General features: G+C 42.9%; 1 protein-coding gene across 1 annotated transcript in view; it reads left to right on the top strand.

The window, feature by feature from the left end:
- The window catches only part of DNAJC2 (DnaJ heat shock protein family (Hsp40) member C2), a 52,765-nt gene that overhangs the window by 28,297 nt on the left and 2,479 nt on the right, over positions 1 to 21,989 (top strand). The window contains exons 12-16 of the mRNA XM_073619608.1: positions 1,807 to 1,876; positions 2,389 to 2,573; positions 13,131 to 13,231; positions 13,676 to 13,786; positions 15,724 to 15,878. Coding sequence (XP_073475709.1) covers positions 1,807 to 1,876; positions 2,389 to 2,573; positions 13,131 to 13,231; positions 13,676 to 13,786; positions 15,724 to 15,878 — 622 coding nt within the window. The remainder of the gene's footprint in view (positions 1 to 1,806; positions 1,877 to 2,388; positions 2,574 to 13,130; positions 13,232 to 13,675; positions 13,787 to 15,723; positions 15,879 to 21,989) is intronic.

Below are 21,989 nucleotides of genomic sequence, written 5' to 3'. Positions count from 1 at the left end.
GTGAAAAAAAGAAATGACAGATGGCAGCACTCACTGTTAGTTGTTATTGTGGAAAAACAGTTCTATGAGAAAAGGGGCAATTATATTGATCATATACAGTCAGGTGCATGAATATTGGGACATCGACACAATTCTAATCTTTTTAGCTCTATACACCACCACAATGGACTTGAAATGAAACGAAGATGTGCTTCAACTGAAGACTTTCAGCTTTAATTTGAGGGTATTTACATCCAAATCAGGTGAATGGTGTAGGAATTACAACAGTTAGTATATGTGCCTCCCACTTTTTAAGGGACCAAAAGTAATGGGACAGATTAACAATCATCCATCAAACTTTCACTTTTTAATACTTGGTTGCAAATCCTTTGCGGTCAATTACAGCCTGAAGTCTGGAATGCATACACATCAACAGATGCTGGGTTTCATCCCTGGTGATGCTCTGCCAGGCCTCTACTGCAACTGTCTTCAGTTCCTGCTTGTTCTTGGGGCATTTTCCCTTCAGTTTTGTCTTCAGCAAGTGAAATGCATGCTCAATCGGATTCAGGTCAGGTGATTGACTTGGTCATTGCATAACATTCCACTTCTTTCCCTTAAACTCTTTGGTTGCTTTCGCAGTATGCTTCGGGTCATTGTCCACCTGCGCTGTAAAGTGCCGTCCAATGAGTTCTGAAGCATTTTGCTGAATATGAGCAGATAATATTGCCCAAAACACTTCAGAATTCATCCTGCTGCTTTTGTCAGCAGTCACATCATCAATAAATACAAGAGAACCAGTTCCATTGGCAGCCATACATGCCCATGCCATGACACTACCACCACCATGCTTCACTGATGAGGTGGTATGCTTTGGATCATGAGCAGTTCCTTTCCTTCTCCATACTCTTCTCATCACTCTGGTACAAGTTGATCTTGGTTATCTGTCCATAGGATGTTGTTCCAGAGCTGTGAAGGCTTTTTTAGATGTTGTTTGGCAAACTCTCTAATCTGGTCTTCCTTGAAGCTCACCAATGGTTTACATCTTGTGGTGAACCCTCTTTATTCACTCTGGTGAAGTCTTCTCTTGATTGTTGACTTTGACACACATACACCTACCTCCTGGAGAGTGTTCTTGATCTGGCCAACTGTTGTGAAGGGTGTTGTCTTCACCAGGGAAAGAATTCTTCCGCCATCCACCACAGTTGTTTTCCGTGGTCTTCTGGGTCTTTTGGTGTTGCTGAGCTCACCGGTGCTTTCTTTTTAAGGATGTTCCAAACAGTTGATTTGGCCACACCTAATGTTTTTGCTATCTCTCTGATGGGTTTGTTTTGTTTTTTTCAGCCTAATGATGGCTTGCTTGCTTAATAGTGACAGCTCTTTGGATCTCATATTGAGCGTTGACAGCAACAGATTCAGATTGCAAATAGCACACTTGAAATTAATTCTGGACCTTTTATCTGCTCCTTGTAAATGGGATAATGAGGGAATAAACACACACCTGGCCATGGAACAGCTGAGCAGCCAATTGTCCCATTACTTTTGGTCCCTTAAAAAGTGGGAGGCACATATACAAACTGTTGTAATTCCTACACTGTTAACCTGATTTGGATATAAATACCCTCAAATTAAAGCTGAAAGTCTGCAGTTAAAGCACATCTTATTCGTTTCATTTCAAGGCCATTGTGGTGGTGTATAGAGCCAAAAAGATTAGAATTGTGTTGATGTCCCATTATTTATGGACCTGACTGTTTATTAGGAAAAAGTTTTATATGTCTTAGTCAATTTTAGTCTGTATGTTCCTAATTATTGGTCTTGCTATTCTTTCAGTTTACAGTCTCTAAATGAATCCCTTTCAGGGAGTTCTAAAGAAGATGGGAAAACTTCTGTTGAGAAACATGTAAGTGAATAAGGAGACATGTTATTAGTGTGTGTGTGTGTGTGTAATCCATTATTGCAATGGTTCTGCCAATTATGTTTGTATTTACTTACAAAAATATGGCAAGAAGCATGCATGTCCTCTTCATTTCCCCTTTGTCATTGTCAAAAGGAAATCTTTAAGAGCATGTAATAATCCTCACGGATTTTCACATTTTTATCACGTGTCATTCTTTTATGTTCCAACAACCATCTCCCAAACTGTCAAGTTTTACTACAGCCACCCTTCTCATTTTTATGTACTAGATACATTTTAGGGAAGGCAACCTTTGCTAGTTAATGGCGTTCTTGCCCAGTGCATATTGTCTGTCAGTTGTTGGGAAATGTGGTTTCTCTGATTGTGGGACATTAACACTTACCGTAACTGAGTAATGAAGGAAGCTGACTTTTGAGGGACGACATTTAAAAACTATAGTTTGTATTTGCTGATATATCTGAATGGATGAGTCCTGTGACAATGTGTGTGCTCCTTAGATTGCAGAGGTTAATGCACAGATTAAAAGAGAAAAGGAGCAGGAGGAGGCTCGGATGAAGCAGTCCACAAAGAGTGCAGATCAGTCTGGTTCAGGAGGTGGGGGCAGCAGCAAGTCCTGGTCAGAGGATGACTTGCAGCTACTTATTAAAGCTGTGAACTTATTTCCTGCTGGAACAAATGCAAGGTGAGAACAAGAAGTTCCTTCATAATTGTTTTACACTGTAGTTATATAAAATCTGGATCTATTTCACTTAATTTCCTTGCACACCAGGTTGTCACTAATGTTTGATTTGAAAATGTTCTATTGCTACTCTTCCCACACACATCTTGGTAATCTGATGCTGCTGCTCAGGGGATGAGGAAGTATTGTTTCCAAGCAGGTACTTTTTTTTTTTTTTTTTTTTTCAGTATTTTTTTTTTTTTTTTAATTGGAAATAGTTGAAACATTAACTGGCTCCAGACCAGCCACCGCAGTTATACTGCGGCAGGTTGGCTCCCCTGGGCGAGCCGTCATAGCTCTACGTTGGCCGCTTTAAGAGCACTAGGGGGTGCGTGCCCACAGTGCGACGGAGCTGATGCGCATGCCCGACAGTCGCGATGTCCGACGGGCACCAGCGTTGGCTCCTCCCGAGAGAGACAGAATGGAGGTCTGTCAATGTAAATTGACAGACCTCCATTATGTCAGGGGCGAGGAGACTAATCAGTTGTTCCTAATTCTTAGGAACAACGATCGGTCTCCTCCAGGCAGTCACCCCCCCCCCCCCCCCCCACAGTTAGAAACACTCCCTTGGTAACACATTTAACTCCTTGATCACCCCCTAGTGTTAACCCCTTCCTTGCCAATAACCTTTATACAGTAATCCAGTATTGTTTTGTTTTGTTTTTTTTACCAAAAATATGTAGAAGAATACACGTCGGTCTAAACTGGGGAAGAAATGCGCTTTTTTTTTTTTTTTTTTTTTTTTTTTATTTTGGATATTCGTTATAGCAAAAAGTAAAAAATATTGTTTTTTTTCAAAATTGTCCCTTTTTTTTTTTTTTGTTTATACCACAAAAATAAAAACCGCAGAGGTGATCAAATACCACCAAAAGAAAGCTCTATTTGTGGGGAAAAAAGGACGCGCAATTGTCAGTTAAAGCGACACAGTGCTGTATCGCAAAAAATGGCCTGGTCATTAAGGGGGCAAAAATCTTCCGGGGCATAAGTGGTTAAAAGTAGAAATCAATGTAAATGGTACCTTTTACTATATCATGCGAGATTATCATTATTAAGGGGACCAGTCTTTTGATGGTTGGAGGGGTTGGTTAATATTCATCTTCAGCACTCTTGAATAGCTGCCAACTAACAAACCCACTTGGGATATCTGAATCACTTGAAGGCAGTCCGCTTGTTTAGGTTAAAAAAAAAAAAAATTGCATCTCCTGTGAGCGTGCACTGTTAAAGCACTAAACAGGCAGGAGATCCTCAATAAGGGGTATACAGTGCCTTGCAAAAGTATTCACCCCCCTTGGCTTTTTAGATATTTTGTTACATTACAGGCTTTTAGTTGAATGTTTTTTTTAATCTGAATTATATGTGATGGATCAGAACACAATAGTCCAAGTTGGTGAAGTAAAATCAGAAAAATATATACATAAAACTTTTTTTCAGAAATTAAAAACTGATAATTGGCATGTGCATATGTATTCACCCCCTTTTGTTTTGAAGCCCATAAAAAGCTCAGGTGCAACCAATTACCTTCAGAAGTCACATAATTAGTGAAATGATGGTCCACCTGTGTGCAATCTAAGTGTTGCATGATCTGTCATTACATATACACAACTTTTTGAAAGGCCCCAGAGGCTGCAACACCTAAGCAAGAGGCACCACTAACCAAATACTGCCATGAAGACCAAGGAACTCTCCAAACAAGTAACGGACAATGTTGTTGAGAAGTACAAGTCAGGGTTAGGTTATAAAAAAGTTTCCGAATCTTTGATGATCCCTAGGAGCACCATCAAATCTATCATGACCAAATGGAAAGAACATGGCACAACGGCAAACCTGCACAGCCGCACACCAAAACTCACGGACCAGGCAAGGAGAGCATTAATCAGAGAAGCAGCACAGAGACCTAAGGTAACCCTGGAGGAGCTGCAGAGTTCCACAGCAGAGACTGGAGTATCTGTACATAGGACGACAATAAGCTGCACGCTCCATAGAGTTGGGTATGATGGCAGAGTGGCCAGAAGAAAGCCATTACTTTCAGCAAAAGACAAAATGGCACGTTTTGAGTTTGCGAAAAGGCATGTGGGAGACTCCCAAAATGTATGGAGGAAGGTGCTCTGGTCTGATGAGACTAAAATTGAACTTTTTGGCCATCAAAGAAAGCGCTATGTCTGGCGCAAACCCAACACATCACCCAAAGAACACCATCCCCACAGTGAAACATGGTGGTGGCAGCATCATGCTGTGTGGATGTTTTTCAGCAGTAAGGACTGGGAAACTGGTCAGTATTGAGGGAAAGGTGGATGGTGCTAAATACAGGGATATTCTTGAGCAAAACCTTTACCACTTTGTGTGTGATTTGAGGCTAGGATGGAGGTTCACCTTCCAGCAGGACAACGACCCCAAACACACTGCTAAAGCAACACTTGAGTGGTTTATGGGGAAACATGTAAATGTGTTGGAATGGCCTAGTCAAAGCCCAGACCTCAATCCAATAGAAAATCTGTGGTCAGACTTAAAGATTGCTGTTCCCAAGCGCAAACCCTCCAACTTGAAGGAGCTGGATCAGTTTTGCAAGGAGGAATGGGCAAAAATCCCAGTGGTAAGATGTGGCAAGCTCATAGAGACTTATTGGAGCTGTGATAACCACAAAAGGTGGCTCTACAAAGTATTGACTTTAGGGGAGGTGAATAGTTATGCACATTGAATTCCAGGTTGTGATGCAACCTGGAAGGGGGTGAATACTTTTGCTAGGCACTGTATATGATATAGAGGTGTTTGCTTGCCTGCATTCACATCCAGGAGTCTAAATGCTGGATTGCTGTAGTAATATGAATATCTTGACCCGTTTTTGTGGCTAGATGATTGCACTTGCCTCTTTCTGCATCTCACTGTTGGCCCATAAATAAAACAATGTCCTTGCTGACCAGTAGTGGGGCACAGGAGAGGGTGTGCATGACTTCTCATTCAGATATTAGTCGAACTTTGCTTCATAAAGCGTCTCGGGCTCATGGTGTGCACTAATAGGTAAAGGTAGTATGTATATGTCTGCTTTAAGTATCTCCTGCTTAATCTATTGCTGTTCTAGTGAACAATGGGTCACTTTAAGCCTCATTATTACTGTAGCCTAAAAATTTGTAGGTAACATCAATTCATGGTTTTCATTTTATCCTGTCCTAATAGTGCAAAGGCATTTTTCTGAGGATGTCTTGCATTGCTCCTCATTGGCATTCATAGCTGATGAGTGTAAGAGTAGCTTTGATGCTGATGTGGGCAGCAACTGGAGAGAATGCTTGTCATATCTAAAAGAGGATTTGTAACTTCTAGACACATACAAATTACCCAAGAGAGGTAGCAGCCTCAAGTTTTTGTGTTTCCTCTGTTGGTAGTCCAGAGAAAATGGTGTGCATATTCCTAACCTATTGCTTCAGAATGAAAGGTGAGCCTTTTTCACTCCAACCACCTGTCATGCCAAAGATCAGTGCTTTTAACTCTTGTGTCGAAAATAAAAAAGGAATGGGTGGGAATATGTAGGAGTTTTCAAGAGCTAAAATGTTAGTGGAACATTTGAAGGTTTGGATCAAATGTCACTTCAGTTCTCCTGTGATGAGGGCTTCCCCACTTCCTCCTCCCATTTTAGAAGATAATTTGCTAGTGCCTGCCACAGTGGTCAGAAACTGGTATAGCTGCAGAATAAGGCTATGCATGGGGGACATCAAAGAGTAGGGGTATATTTCAATTATTTGGTGTATAGCAGGCCCAGGCTTTTGCTGTAGCCATACTTTTGAGGTAGACCTTCCTAGATTTATTTATATACCCATTCCCACCCTTCTGTGCCTGTCATCTAATTGCATTGATCAGGTATTTTGCTGGCATTTGACCCAGACAGTAACGTGTCATCAGCCACAGATGAGTTCTTGCTTTTTACTGAGTGATTTGCTTTAATTAGCTTTTCTATATTTTTAGTCATTTGGATATCGCTTCATATATAATTTTTAAATGGTCAAAACCATAATGCTGTGTAAAATATTTGAGTTCTAAAGGTGCAGTTTTTTTTTTTTTTTTTTTTTTTTAGACAAAAGTTACAAAAACGGAAAATTGTATACTCACCTTTCCGTAATTTTCCTTTCCTGTCGCATCTCATGGCAGCATACACCTATGGGGTTGTGGCTCCGCCCCCGCAACCTGATAGGACCGCGTAGCTATTAAAGTCTGAGAGAGCCCCTGCCCCAGCATTCTCCGTGTATATATACCTCACCTCAGATGGGTGGGCATTTGTATGCTGCCATGAGATGCGACAGGAAAGGAAAATTACGGAAAGGTGAGTATACAATTTTCCGTTTTCCTGTCGCATCATGGCAGCATACACCTATGGGGAATAACTCGCAAACTGGGTGGGTATGAGCAAAAGATAAGTTTTTTATTTAGAAGGTATTGAGGAGTTAGCCTGAATAATTGCTCTCCCAAATTCTACCGTGGACAATCTAGCGGAGTCCACTTTATAATGAGAGATAAAAGTGGTTTTCGAAGACCAAGTGGCTGCTTTGCAGATGGTTTCGGCTGATACCCTGCAGTAGGCCGCCCAGGAGGTCGCCATTGCCCTTGTGGAGTGTGCCCTTAAGCCCTCAGGTACTCGTGCATTGTTAGATGCGTAAGCTCTCTTAATGATCTTCACCAACCATGCTGCGATGGTGCGAGAGGTTGCTGCTTGTCCTCTTCTAAACCCATGAGGAATGACCAGTAGGTCCTCTGTCTTCCTTAAATTGCTGGTTGCCAGGAGGTAGGCCTGGATATTCGACTTTATGTCAAGCGGATGTGGATCACCCTGTTCTGTGGATAGGGTGGGGAGACATAGTTCTTGGTTAAAGTGGAAAGATGATGACACTTTCGGGATGAAGCGATCCGATGGTTTTAAGACTACTTTGTCTGGATAGAACATCAAGTATGGTTCCTTAGCCTGTAAGGCCTGAATTTCCGATACCCTTTTAGCTGATGTAATTGCTATTAGGAAAGTGACTTTGAGAGTTAGGTCCCACAGGGAAACATTCTCTAACGGAAAAAATGGCTCATGGGATAAGGCTTCCAACACTACTGAAAGATCCCATGTCGGGAAGGAAGGTTTCCTAGGTGGTGTCAGCTTTAGGCAAGCCTTCTGAAATTGGATGATGAGAGGTTCTTGAGCCCATTTCACTCCTGTCATAGCGGATAGGGCTGATACATGTACCTTCAGGGTACTAGACCTAAGACCTTTATCTAGACCTAACTGGAGAAATTCGAGGATCTGAGGAACTGATGGAGATGCCGGGTTCCAGGATTGCTGTTGTGCGACTAAGAGAAAACTCTCCCAGACCCTTTTATAGGTTTTATTGGTCGTGGATTTTCTGGCCTGGAGGAGAGTGTCTATCACTTTCTGGGAGCAACCTTGGACTAAGAACCTAGTCCTTTCAATCTCCATGCTGTTAGATGCAGCCTCTCCGGAAATGGGTGAAGGAGTTGCCCCTGCGACAGTATATCCGCTGTCATTGGGAGTGTCAGTGGTTCTGCTGTGCTCAATTGGAGGAGCGTCGTAAACCATGGTCGTCTCGGCCAAAATGGGAGGACTGCTAGCACTGTGGCTTTCGACCTCTTGAGTCTGAGTAAGAATCTCGGAATGAGTGGTGTTGGCGGAAATATGTACCCCAAACGGAAGTTCCAGTCGTGTTGTAGGCAATCCGTGCCTTCTGCCGATGGGAAAGGAATTCTGGCTAGATATCTCTGGCATTTCGTGTTGACCGGTGTTGCCGCCAGGTCTATATCCGGTATCCCCCAGGTCTGGGTTATGAGGGTAAAGGCTTGGTGACTTAAGGCCCACTCGTTGTTTGATACAAAGGTCCGACTTAGAGAGTCGGCTAGTTGATTTTGGACTCCTGGGACATACGCTGCCGTTAATCCCGACAGGTTCAGCTGTGCCCACTCGAAGACTGGACGGACTTCCCGCATCATGGAGCGACTCCTGGTGCCCCCCTGCCTGTTGATATAGGCAACTGCCACTCTGTTGTCCAATTTTAGCAGGACCTCTTTCCCCCTGAGGAGGGGGCTGAAGGCTAACAGAGCTTGGAAAGCTGCTTTCATCTCCAATATATTTGAAACCACGTTCTGTGTTCTGAATGTCCAAAGGCCCTGGACTGCGTGATGGCGGTAGTGTGCCCCCCAGCCCTTCAGGCTGGCGTCTGAAGTGATTATTTCCTGAGGAAGAGGGACTATATGCCTGCATCTCTTCAGATTGTTCAATCTGGTCCACCACCAGAGTGATTGCTTTATTTCTTTCTGGACTATGATCGGCTGAGACAATGATACCCCGTTCCATTGTTTTAACAATGATGCTTGCAGAGGTCTGGTGTTCCATTGGGCCCATTGTACCATTGGGATGGTTGCTGAGAATGACCCCAGTATGCTGAGGTACTCCCAGGCTGGTAGTGTGGTAGAGGCTAATAACTTTCTTGCCTTCTGAATGAGGCTGGGAATTTTTTCCTGTGGAAGTTCCACTGTATTGAGACGGGTGTCTAGTTCCGCCCCCAGGAATATCATTCTCTGAGTGGGCTGCAGATTGCTTTTCCCCCAGTTTATGATCCAGCCGAAGTTTTGTAGGGTGGTAATCAGAATGGATCGATGCAGTAGAAGGGAATCCTGATTGTCTGCTAGCAAAAGGATGTCGTCCAGGTAATGATGGACCCTCAATCCTTGTTCTCTTAGTAAGGCTATTACTGGCAGTAAGATTTTTGTGAATGTCCTTGGAGCGGTGGAGATCCCGAACGGGAGGCTTCGGAATTGAAAATGATGTAGACCTACCGCAAAGCGGAGAAATTTTTGGAATGAGATGTGAATGGGGACGTGCAGATAGGCGTCTTGTAAATCGACGGAAAGCATCCAATCCCCGATATTCATGGCCCGAAGAATTGACTGGAGGCTCTCCATTTTGAATGTCTCGACTAAGATTGAGCGATTGGGATTCTTTAGATCTAAGACAGGGCGTAGATCCCTGATTTCTTCTTCACCAGAAACAACGGGGAGTAGAATCCCGTTGACCTTTGGGATATTGGAACTTCCACTATGGCTTCCTTTTGTAACAGGTCTTGGACGTGCTTTGTCAGTAGCATCCTTTTTTCCCGAGATGCAGGTAATCTGGTTACAGAGAATTGGTCTCTTGGAGCCCGTGTCTTGAATTTCCATTTGTGGCCGAACTGGACAGTGTCTATCGTCCATGGGTCCTTTATTGTATCCGCCCAGACCTGCTTGAAACTCATGAGTCTGGCCCCCACTAAAGCTGGTTGGGCGGACGCACCTTCAAAAAGACTTTTGTTCCCCTGACGCAGGGGTCTTAGACTTTTGGAGCTTGAGGAATGATGACTGGGGATTCTTCCAGTTCCTCCTATACTCTTTTCCGGGCCTGTAGGATCTTGCCTCTGTATTTATCTGGCAGATTTCTTCTAGAAACCGGTGGTCTCTGCTGCCTGGGCCTCCTATCTGAAGGGATGAGTCCCGATTTTCCCCCCGTGACTTTAGAAATAGCCACGTCCAGTTTTTCTCCAAAAAGGTTTACGCCATCAAAGGGTATTTTGCACCAATTGGATTTTGAGGAGGGATCTGCCGACCCAGGGTTTTAACCAGAGCGCCCTTCTGGCCATTACTGAGCTTAACATTGCTCTTGAAGTGGTTTTAATTATATCCACAGAGGCTTCTGCGACAAAGTCGCCTGCAAGACTAAGTTCTTGGAGTGCTGAGATAACTTTCTCCTGCTCTATTCCTTCCGATACCAGCTTCTCGGCCATCGTGGACCAGCTTGAGATAGCCTTACCGACGGCAGCCAATGCTATTGCTGGCCTGCAAGCGCCACCTGCCGAGAGGTAGGTTCTCTTAAGATCCAGATCGATCTTTCTATCCAGGACATCTTTGAATGTGACTGCATCCTCTATTGGAAGTGTTACGTGCCTGGCGAGGCGCATTAGGGAGGAGTCGACCACTGGAGGAGATATTAGTGGGTTGACGTTAGGCTCTTTAAGTGGATAGAGTTTTGATAATCTGTTGCTGAGGCCAGTTTTTTTCTCTGGCTTTTGCCACTCATCCTTAATTAGATCCTCAAGTTCCTCAATGAACGGGAAGTTCTCTGGGTCTTTTTTAAGATTTGGAAAGTATTTCCTCACTTTTTGAGGAGTTTCTTTTTCTTCCACCCAGTCGATCGCCTCTTTTACTGACTTCACGAATGGGTCGATCAATGAGAAGTCGAAGCCGGTGGATGCCTCTAGATCATCAGTGTCAGAGAGAGGGTCTGACGTCTTTGATGATGATGGGGCAGTGGATGAGGTACTTTGTATAGGTCTGCTGGCTTCTGGCTCCGCGACTTGTGGTGATGGATCAATTGGTTCTCTTGCCTCTGTTTCTCTGTCCTTAGTTGCCTCAATGAAGCATGTGCGACAGGCCAGTTTGTCTGGAAGTGCTGTAGCACCGCAAATCCAGCAGGAGTTCCCGGGTGGACGGGAAGGCTGGGTGACAGGAGATTTCCTGCGCGCAGGGGATTTTTTGTGGTGGGAGCGACTATGCCTTGATCTTGATCGGCTTCTCCTGCGACTTGAGCGGCTTCTGCGACTTGAGCGACTTCTGCCGCGCTCTGAGCGACTCTGCCTGTGGCTTGAGCAGCTCCTTCTTGAAGGCTCCCCTCGTCTTGAATGTGACGATCTGGAAGACCTGGTGGGGCTGTTCAATTTAAACAGCATTAGTGAGGGCTCTCTTTTTCCTTCTCTTCATACTTACCCATCATCCCCTCTTACCTAGTAGGCTGGCGATGGTCTACCTGGGCAACGGTCTCCATGAAAGGTGATGAATCAACCTATAATTATATAGGTGGCTTAGCATGCATGGGATAGCAGATAGTAAACAAGCAAAGAAAAAACCATCATAGATCTTACCTGGGCGTGGAGATAGCAAGAGAGAGACAGGATAGAACAGCTGGGTAGAGTAGCAAAAGAAATCCGGTCAAAATTCCCCCTTACAGGCTCAGGAGAGAAGAGACAAGAAAATGCTGACATTACAGCATTTTTAAACTTGCCGCCGTCGCGGGGTGATGACGTCACGCTCGTGCATGCTCAGATGCGCTCTGAGGCCTCCGACGCCATTTTGGAAGCTGGAAAGTGGGATGTCCTGACAAGCTGGAGCTATGGAGACAGACAGGAGGGGAAGTTACCCACAGGTGCACAGAAAGGAGCTGGAGACCGCTGCGATCCATAAACCTGTTTAAGGTTTGTAATGTATTGTAACATACCCCTGAGACCATCAGAGTGGGGTTCCTTCCATTGAGCTCATTTAGAGGCTGTACAGGATAGGACTTCCACCCAGGAGAGGCTAGAACCTGGCTGGGGCAAATGTTTTAGGTAAGGGATGCATGTTTTCGGTCCTTGACAGGTGAGAAAAAAAAGGAGAATGCTGGGGCAGGGGCTCTCTCAGACTTTAATAGCTACGCGGTCCTATCAGGTTGCGGGGGCGGAGCCACAACCCCATAGGTGTATGCTGCCATGATGCGACAGGAAAAGGGTTTTACTCACTGCATACTGACCTTTAGGCCCCTTGCACATGCCCATCATAATTTACTGATGTTTTATGGAAAGACCCTGAGTGAAAAAACTGTGTAAAGACCTGAGTAATGTTGTGTAAAGGTGCGTAAACGTATAGACAAGTAAAATTCTTCTTCATTGCCAGTATTGTATTAAACTAATTTCTACTCCCGTAAAACATGCTTATAGACGAGTAAACACGTGTATGCAAGTAGATTACGGCACTCAAATGTAAAATTTTCTATTATTGTTTTACGGCTTTGTATTCAGCCGTGTTACTGATCTTTACTTAGCTGTGTGCAATGTCCCATAGACAACAATGCATCTAATTTCAAATCAGTAAAAAGTGGTGTTTTTACTCCCGTGTGCAGGAGCGGACCTTCATTCATTTTTTCAACTTTCCATCTATTAAATCTTCTGCCCTTGTTTTAACTTTGGATAGTAAAATATTTTTTTTCTGCCAGTAAATGCCTTATACAGCCCACTTCCTGTTTTTTGTCTCGTCATTAGCCTAGGCTTATGACAGCACGCACAACTCTCTCACTCTTGTGAGAGTTTGCCAGGAAGGGAGGGGGGGTGAGTCATAAGAGGGCCAATGAAAGCTGCAGAGCTGGAGGTGTGCCTCTGTGTGTCTGTGTAAATCCAAGAAGTGAACAGGCAGCAGCTTCAGCTGCCCACAGTTAAAATGGCTGCAGCCAGGCTTAGTGGAGGAGATTTCTGCAGCATATTTGGCAAGTACAGAATCACAGTATATATAAAATAATATGCAAAGTGGTTGGAGGGAAGCTTCGAGCAGACTGCAGTTCCTTTTTAAGAAGTCATTATCTACCATGTACCATCACCCGATTAAAATGTGCTTCTGTACCCAGGTGCATATTTGCATTCTGACATAAGTTTTTTTTTTTGTTTTGTTTTTTTTTAAGTAATGCATTTTTTTTTAAATCTACAGGTGGGAAGTTATTGCAAATTATATGAATTTGCACTCTGTTTCTGGAACAAAAAGGACAGCTAAGGATGTAATTAATAAGGCCAAGTCGCTACAGAAATTAGGTAAATAAGTGCTTCAACAAATCTGCTTTCTTGAAAAAAAATAATGTACTTTGTGCCTCCATCCTTGGGCTGCAATCCTTCACATTCTAGTGTTCTGAGTTTAGAATTATGACATGTATTTTTAAAGGAAATCTGTAATTTGAGGAATATGTGGGCCATAATCGCACACTCAAAACGCTAGTTGCTTGGCTCTTACGCCGATCCTTTGTCTTCAGTATGGAGTCACTGATGCACAAGTATGTAGATAAAGGAGCTTTAACTTCTGCATGCCTGATCCATATCCCTAACTGAATTCATAGTCGGTCAGCCAGGCAACTGGTATTTTCAGAAGGTTGCAGCCCCTGTATTTCTCTCTGTACACATTCCTTTAATTTCATTAACCACAGAAGATACGATTCCTAAAAGTATGAAAGTACCTTCATACTGTTTTGTTTTTTTCTACAGATCCTCAGCAAAAGGATGACATCAACAAAAAAGCATTTGATAAATTCAAGAAAGAACACAAAGTTGTACCTCCAACTGTGGATAATGTTGTGCCTTCAGAGCGCTTTGAAGGTATTTCTATAACAAGAGGGATTTCCAGCTGTCAATGGTCATTACTGGTTTGCAGTTTGTGAAGTCTGCATTATCCTGTTGTAGCTCTTACTACAGAACTTTGTATTTTTCCAAATCCTGGATAGACTCTCACTTCAAAAATTCTAGTTTTATGTGGTGATGAGTAATAGTGGAATACCATGTTTAAAAGCCATAATTTACATTTTTGTTGGTGGTAATCTCCATGGTTACTTATTAAAGTGTGTCAGGGGAAAAAACAAAAAGCACAGTAGTACATTTTTGAAATACATGCACAGTCACATTGGCTGAGGCAGAGAATCAGCACATCATCTGCCCCCCTCAGCCAGTTACTGGGAACTTTGTATTCATTCACAGCCTGACTTTTGTGCCGGGTGTGGAATGGGATGTTTGTGTTCCACAGCCAGAACACAGTACTGTATGTAGCTGAGGCTACATACAGTGTTAATACAGTGTGCCCAACCCACACACACCTGTTAGTGTAGGAAATAGCTGGCCCAAACAAACTACAGTGGGGACGGAAAGTATTCAGACCCCCTTAAATTTTTCACTCTTTGTTATATTGCAGCCATTGCTAAAATCATTTAAGTTAATTTTTTTTCCTCAATGTACACACAGCACCCCATATTGACAGAAAAACACAGAATTGTGGACATTTTTGCAGATTTATTAAAAAAGAAAAACTGAAATATCATATGGTCCTAAGTATTCAGACTTTTGCTGTGACACTCCTATATTTAACTCAGGTGCTGTCCATTTCTTCTGATCATCCTTGAGATGGTTCTACACCTTCATTTGAGTCCAGCTGTGTTTGATTATACTGATTGGACTTGATTAGGAAAGCCACACACCCGTCTATATAAGACCTTACAGCTCACAGTGCATGTCAGAGCAAATGAGAATCATGAGGTCAAAGGAGACAGAATTGTGGCAAGGCACAGATCTGGCCAAGGTTACAAAAAAATTTCTGCTGCACTTAAGGTTCCTAAGAGCACAGGACCTCAGACTGGGCCGAAGGTTTACTTTCCAACAAGACAATGACCCTAAGCACACAGCTAAAATAACTAAGGAGTGGCTTCACAACAACTCCGTGACTGTTCTTGAATGGCCCAGCCAGAGCCCTGACTTAAACCCAATTGAGCATCTCTGGAGAGACCTAAAAATGGCTGTCCACCAACGTTTACCATCTAACAGAACCTGACAGAACTGGAGAGGGTCTGCAAGGAGGAATGGCAGAGGATCCCCAAATCCAGGTGTGAAAAACTTGTTGCATCTTTCCCAAAAAGACTCATGGCTGTATTCGATCAAAAGGGTGCTTCTACTAAATACTGAGCAAAGGGTCTGAATACTTAGGACCATGTGATATTTCAGTTTTTCTTTTTTAATAAATCTGCAAAAATGTCAATTTTGTGTATTTCTGTCAATATGGGGTGTTGTGTGTACATTAAGGAAGAAAAAAATTTACTTAAATGAATTTAGCAAATGGCTGCAATATAACAAGAAGTGAAAAATTTAAGGGGGCCTGAATACTTTCCATCCCCACTGTATTCAACGTGACAGTAAAGCCGGAAATTGGCTTTAAAGGAGAGAAGTACAGCCAAAGCTCACTTGGCGGTACTTCTCATGTGGGTAACAGGAGTGCAGTTCCTTCTGCATGCCTGTGACCAGTGTTCAGCAGACAGCGGGCTGAAACCTGCTAATGTCACAGAGCCGGTCAGGATCTGCCCAGATCCCTGGATCAGCACCTAGCTCAGCCTCTCAGTGAAGCGCTAAGAGCCTAGGCCAGCTGCTCTCACCCACTTCACAGCCCAGTGCTCCAGTGAGCATGTGGTGGGAGAAATGAGCAGACAGCAGTGACTGTGGAATTTTTTTTTTTCTTTTTAAAGTGTAACCTTCTTATAATACTTGCCCTTTCCAAGGTCCCAGTGGAGATTCTGTTCCATGGACAACTGAAGAACAAAAGCTTCTAGAGCAAGCACTTAAGACCTATCCTGTGAATACTCCAGAACGATGGGAAAGGATTGCAGATGCTGTCCCTGGCAGGTCCAAGAAGGACTGCATGAAAAGATATAAGGTTGGTCATAGTCTGGTGTGCACATAATATGCTGCTTTTGTTAGGCAAAAGGTTTTTCTTTATCATCAACTGAGGCACACAGGAGTCTAGAATAGTTTGACATATGGGTTATGCTGCCAAAGGTTTGGAAGCTGGCAAACAAAAACATTTAATCATCCCTTGTGTAACTCTGCCTCCACCTGTTATACGTCAGTTTTTTTTCTAGTATCCAAGGAGGTTAGATGCCTTTTCCGCAGCAGATGATTTCTCTTCTTCCTCTTTAACCACTTCAATACCAAGGACATCATATGACGTCCTTGGCTTTGAGCAGGTATATCTGAAAGATGCCTGTAGTTACAGATATCATTCAGATATTGCCGGTTTCAGCCGGCGAATCTCTACACCATAGGAACAATCATAGCGGCCATTCCGCCGCTTGATCGTTCCTATGGGAGGCGAGAGGGGACGTCGTCCCCCCCCCCCCCCCCCCCCTCCCGCCGCCCTCCGGTGCCTGCTCCGACTCACCGTTACGATCGGTGAGGCGGAGAGTAGATCCGCCGGCGCCGCATGTAGGTCATAGAGATTTCCGGCGGACCAGATGGTCCCTGGAGTCTTTATGATCGTCGGAGGCCGGGCGCGATGTTATGACGTCACGCCCGGCCTCTCCATTCAAAAAAACGGCGCCGCTTCAGCTTGGAAGCGGCGATCGTTTTATTTATTTTTTTTTTATTTCAGGCTTCCCAGCCTAGTGGTGAGATATGGGGTCTTATTGACCCCATATCTCACTATTAAGAGGACCTGTCATGTCATATTGCTATTACAAGGGATGCTTACATTCCTTGTAATAGGAATAAAAGTGATCAATTTTTTTTTTTTTTTCAAAAAAGTGTCAAAAAAAAAAAAAAAATATATATAATTAACAATAAAAAAAAAAAAAAAAAATTTTTAAAGCGCCGCTGTCCCCGTGTGCTCGCACGCAGAAGCGAACGCATACGTAAGTCCCGCCCACATATGAAAACGGTGTTCAAACCATACATGTGAGGTATCGCCGCGAACGTTGGAGCGAGAGCAATAATTTTGGCCCTAGACCTCCTCTGTAACTCAAAACATGTAACCAGTAAAAAAATTTCAAGCGTCGCCTATGGGGATTTTTAAATGCCGAACATTGGCGCCATTCCACGAGCGTGTGCAATTTTGAAGCGTGACATGTTAGGTATCTATTTACTCGGCGTAACTTGATCTTTCACACAATGCAGAAACATTGGGCTAACTTTACTGTTTTGTTTTTTTTTTTTAAACGCAAAACAGTTTTTTTCCCAAAAAAAACGCGTTCGAAAAATTCCTGCCCAAATACTGTGTGAGATAAAAACAACCGCCATTGTATTCTCTAGGGTCTTTGCTAAAAAAACATATATAATGTTTGGGGGTTCTATGTAATTTTCTAGCAAAAAAATGATGATTTTTACATGTAGGAGCAAAGTGTCAGAATTGGCCTGGTATTGAAGCGGTTAAGTACTTTTGGGTATGTCTTTTTACTTTCAATAGGTTTTTATTAAGTTTACATAGAGAACATTATACAAACAATGTTTTGACCTTTTTGAGCAATGGATAACTGATGAGAGCAAAAGGAAAAAAAAAAACATCACCATGGTAAGGGTAAAGTTTTAAACACTAGTACAAAATGAGATCTTGGGAGCACAGCTATGCCAAATGTCAGTATATCAATTTGGTACAATTGTCACGTTTCATATTATTCAATATAATATTTCCTTTGATACTATTCGAAAGAGTATACAGTAAGTGTAAACAGAGAAAGAGAGGAGAACTCTGAGGTTGCTGTAGAGTTGAACACTGGGGGAGGAGTTATCAGGGTTCAAGGGTTGTGAGCCTTCCATAAGGAACCAGGGTTGCCACATTGTGCTTGTCTGGGCAATATTTCCCATGTTAGCAGCCATTATATGTTCGTACATGCAATGCAGTTGGGTCAATTCTACCATGTCTGATAGGGTAAGGGGGTGTGATTGATTTCCATTTTCTGCCAGGAGGATATATGGGTGATTATCGGAAATGTGTTGGTAGGTTTTCCATGTCCAGGTTTAGTAGGGCTGGGGCTGGAGAGGGAGAGGTAGGCATGTGGGTGATGATAGAGATGAGGCGAAAAGTGGAGGACCAGGAAGTTGTGAGTTTTATACAGCTCCAAAGTGTGTGTAGAAGATCTCCTTTCTTCCCACATTGTCTCCAGCAGAGGTTAGAAGATTGGTATTTAAAGCGTAATAGTTTGTCTGGAGTCAGGTACCAGCGTAGGGTAATCGTTTGGGAAAATTCCCATGTTTTCTTCTGGAATGTAGTGTAAAAAAGCGAGATGCCTCTCGGTGTAGTTACAGTGATGTTGATTCATACCCATGCTGGGCGGGAGATTTTGCATGACCAGTTGGGGAGAGACATCATGCAATGGGATGTATGGAGGTAATTAAATGATTCCCTGCCTGTAAGTTTATATTCTTTTTGGAGACAGGAGAGGCACATGGGCCTGAGCCTGTGAGCAAATCATTTTAGGTAGTGTATTCCTTTTTGTCCAGTGGATAAGGGGCAGGTCTTCAGTGAATTTTTGCAATATGGACAGGGGAATTTTAAGAGTTACGTTGGTGGGGTAGGACTGAGATGAGGTGAGTTTTTGCCATGCTTTCGCTGAAGCTATCATAGGTGGGGGAAAATGAGGGGATTTTTGGGCCCGAAGTAGATGCTTAATAGCCATGTTTTTAGTGGTTGGTGCAGAGTATAGGAGGATTCTATGTCCCCAAAGGGTGTTGGGACCAGTCTTTACGTTGTATCAGGATGGCGTCCCAGGAGTAGTCCACGTACCCAGTACCACCCACTGATCTGTGCTTTACTAGTTTAATGTGAGCACATCTGGGTTTTATGTCTTTCCATACGAATCTCAATAGTATGGACTGCAGGGATTTAAAGTAAGAAGTCTGGATTGGGATGGGTAAGGTCCTAAATAAGTTTAAGAGCTGAGGGAGGTGCATCATTTTGAATGCTGCCAGTCTGTGCATGCCCAGGAGAATTCATGTTTTTGCCAATTTTTGTAGTTCTTCCTGTAGTTTAATGCGGAAAGGGAGATAGTTGGCGTGGAAAAGAGTTTTGGTTGATTTTGTCAGTTGTATTCCTACGTATGGTATACTGGTGTCTGCCCACGTGTATGGAAATTATGTTGTAGCAAGTTTCTGGTGGTACCATCAAGGCCAATGTCTAGGATAGATGATTTTGTTTCATTAACTTTATAGTAGGAGACTTTGCTAAATCAGTGTAGTCATTTTTGTACACCAAAGAGGTGGCCGGGTTGGTAAGAATGAAGATTATATGGTCAGCGAATAAGCTGATCTTATGTTTGCGAGATGCAATGGTCAATTCTGATATTAGAGTGTTTGTTCTAATATGTTCCGCTAATGGTTCCATCAAGAGATTGAAAATCAAAGGGGAAAGGGGCATCCCTGTCCGGTACAGTTTGTAATTTGGAAGGGTGTGGATAGTCAGATGGATATACTTGTGCAGAAGGGGATGAGTATAAGGCAGTTATGGCGATGAGAATGGGGCCTTGGAATCCAAACCAAAGAAGGTGTGTGCGTATTTTCTGCTTGGTAAATGGTTCTTGTGGTGATGGCCCTTTAGTGAAGCCTGATTGGTTTTTGTGGATTAATTTTGGCAAGATATCGATTTGTCTATCCGCTATAAGTTTGGCGTAGAATTGTATGTTATTGAGTGGAAGTTTTGTGGGGATGTAGGGTCTTTACCTGGCTTAGGTAGGGTCACTACCAATGCCGATATAATTTCACTTGGGAAAGATGAAGAGGAGGCAGCACTGTTGTAGAGAGGAGAGCACAGGTGAGGTGAACGTATATTTTGGAATTATTTATAGTATTTGCCAGTGAGGCCAAATGGGCCAGGGGATTTATTATTTGACGTCTCTGATATCACTTTAGAAATTTCTGCAAATGTAAATGGTGCGTTTAGGTTTGCCAAACATTGGGGTGTCAAGGTAGGAAGAGTAATGTGGGAAAGAAATGTGTCTATTTCAGTTGTAGTGTGTCTTGGTGTAATTTTTGATGTTGTAAAGATTATTATAATATAGGCTAAAAGCATTAGCTATAGTTTGGGGGTTTACATTTTTTTTTTTTTTTTTCATGTGTGGGTGATAAAGGCTATTTTGGATCTGAGGCGCCTTCCTTTAATGCGGAGAGCTGTCGCTTTTTCTGCTTCGTTACAAGTGGTATAAGTGGTGGCCTTAAGCTTGCGTTGCATTTTTTTTTCATCGGATTCTAAAAGGAGAGACCTAAGCTCTTGGCGTAGTGTGAAAAATTTATTTTTGAGGGTCGGGGAAGGGTGTAGTTTGTTTTGGTTTTTAACATCAGTAATGGCTTTTGACATGGCTTCCAATTGTCCTCTTTTTCTTAGCTCTAGAACCCATTTGGATAAACAAACCTCTGATTACTGCTTTGTGCGCGTTCCAGACTATTGTTCAGTTGGACACTGAGCCTGAGTTAGCAGAAAATAATTCTTCTAAATGTTTTGCAAGGTCATATGAGGGATTTTGTATCAAAGTATTGGCCCTCCACGGGTAGGTGTGCGGGTGAGATACAGTATCAGTTATGGTTATAGGAGCGTGGTCTGACCAAGTCGTAGTGTGGATGCATGAAGGTTGTATTTTCAGGAGCAACTGTTTATCGGTCAGGAAGACCAAGTATTGTGGCGTGGAGACACTCTCGTCTGCGTGATAACATCTCCATGTTATGTCAGGTTGTTGCTATGGATGGGTATGTCTTTTTAGATGGCCCCCTTCTCAAGTTCTCTAATTCTCCTCCCCTAAAAAAAAAAATCTGGGAATTGGGGGATACTCCAAATTGGATCTTCAGACCATTTATTCCCACTGTTGTCTTGCTAGGGTGGAAATCCTTCCTTTCCCATGCCTTGAAAGAATTTTCCTCATAGGTGAATCTGCTTTTCTAGTACTGGAGTCAATTACCTTGTAACAGTCCATTTTGATTGAGGATCTATCAGATCTTTAAATTGTACTCCACTGGACTTCGGATGCACTTCTCCTGTAACAGACTGTTGCGGTGTGTTAGAGGTCGGCCGATATATCGGCCGATATTTGGTGTTTTTTACTTAATCGGCATCGGCCGATTGTGCTGATAAAAAAAAAGACCGATTCAGCGCGCCTTGCAAATGACTTCTGTAATAAAAGTCAATACAAGTTGCCTGTATTCTTCTGTGAAGACTTCTCCCCTCCCTGGGCAGCCTGCCAAATCTGATAAAAAGAACCTGAAGTGATACAATGTTTACACTTATGAATGAACTGAGCTCCCCTGTGTAGAAGCTCTCAGTTTAACCATTTAAAGACTAAATCTTTTCTGACATTTGTTGCTTACAAGTAAAAATCCTGTATTTTCTGCTAGAAAATCACTTAGAACCCCCAAACATTATATATATTTTTTTTAGCAGAGACCCTAGGGAATAAAATAGCGGTTGTTGCAATATTTTACGTCACGCGGTATTTGCGCAGCGGTCTTTCAAACGCATTTTTTTTTTTTTTTTTAAATACACTAATATATTAAAAAAAAAACTAAGCGGTAAAGTTAGCCCATTTTTTTTCGTCCAAAAGTTTTGATTACCTGTTTTTGTGTATTTTATTTTCAAGATATAGTTTTTTTTTTTTTAAATCTAAATTCTACATACAAGTAAACTGCTTGGAGGTTTGTTTTGTTTAATAAATGTTTAAATGTAAAAAATTTTCGGTATCACTTAAGGTTGCTTTCACACTGCAGCGGGCATGCGTTGACGGTAAAACGCAGCTAGTTTTAGCGGCGCTATTCGGCTGCTAGCGGGGCGCTTATAACCCAGCTAGCAGCCGAGGAAGGGGTTAAATACGCCCCTGAAGCATCGCTGCCGAAACGCTTTGCAGGTGCTTTGGCAGCGGTGCGCATTCATTTCAATGGGCAGGAGTGGTGGTATACACCGCTCCAAAGATGCTGCTTGCTGGACTTTTTTTTTTTTCAACATCCTGCCAGCGCATCGCCTCAGTGTGAAAGCACTGGGGCTTTCACACTGAGACTGCAGGGGAGCTGTTTTACA

This window comes from Aquarana catesbeiana, linkage group LG03 (assembly GCF_042186555.1).
Source record: "Aquarana catesbeiana isolate 2022-GZ linkage group LG03, ASM4218655v1, whole genome shotgun sequence".
Classification (NCBI taxonomy): domain Eukaryota; kingdom Metazoa; phylum Chordata; class Amphibia; order Anura; family Ranidae; genus Aquarana; species Aquarana catesbeiana.
The sequence above is the reverse complement of the archived record's forward strand: the minus strand, read 5'-3'. Positions and strand labels throughout refer to the sequence as shown.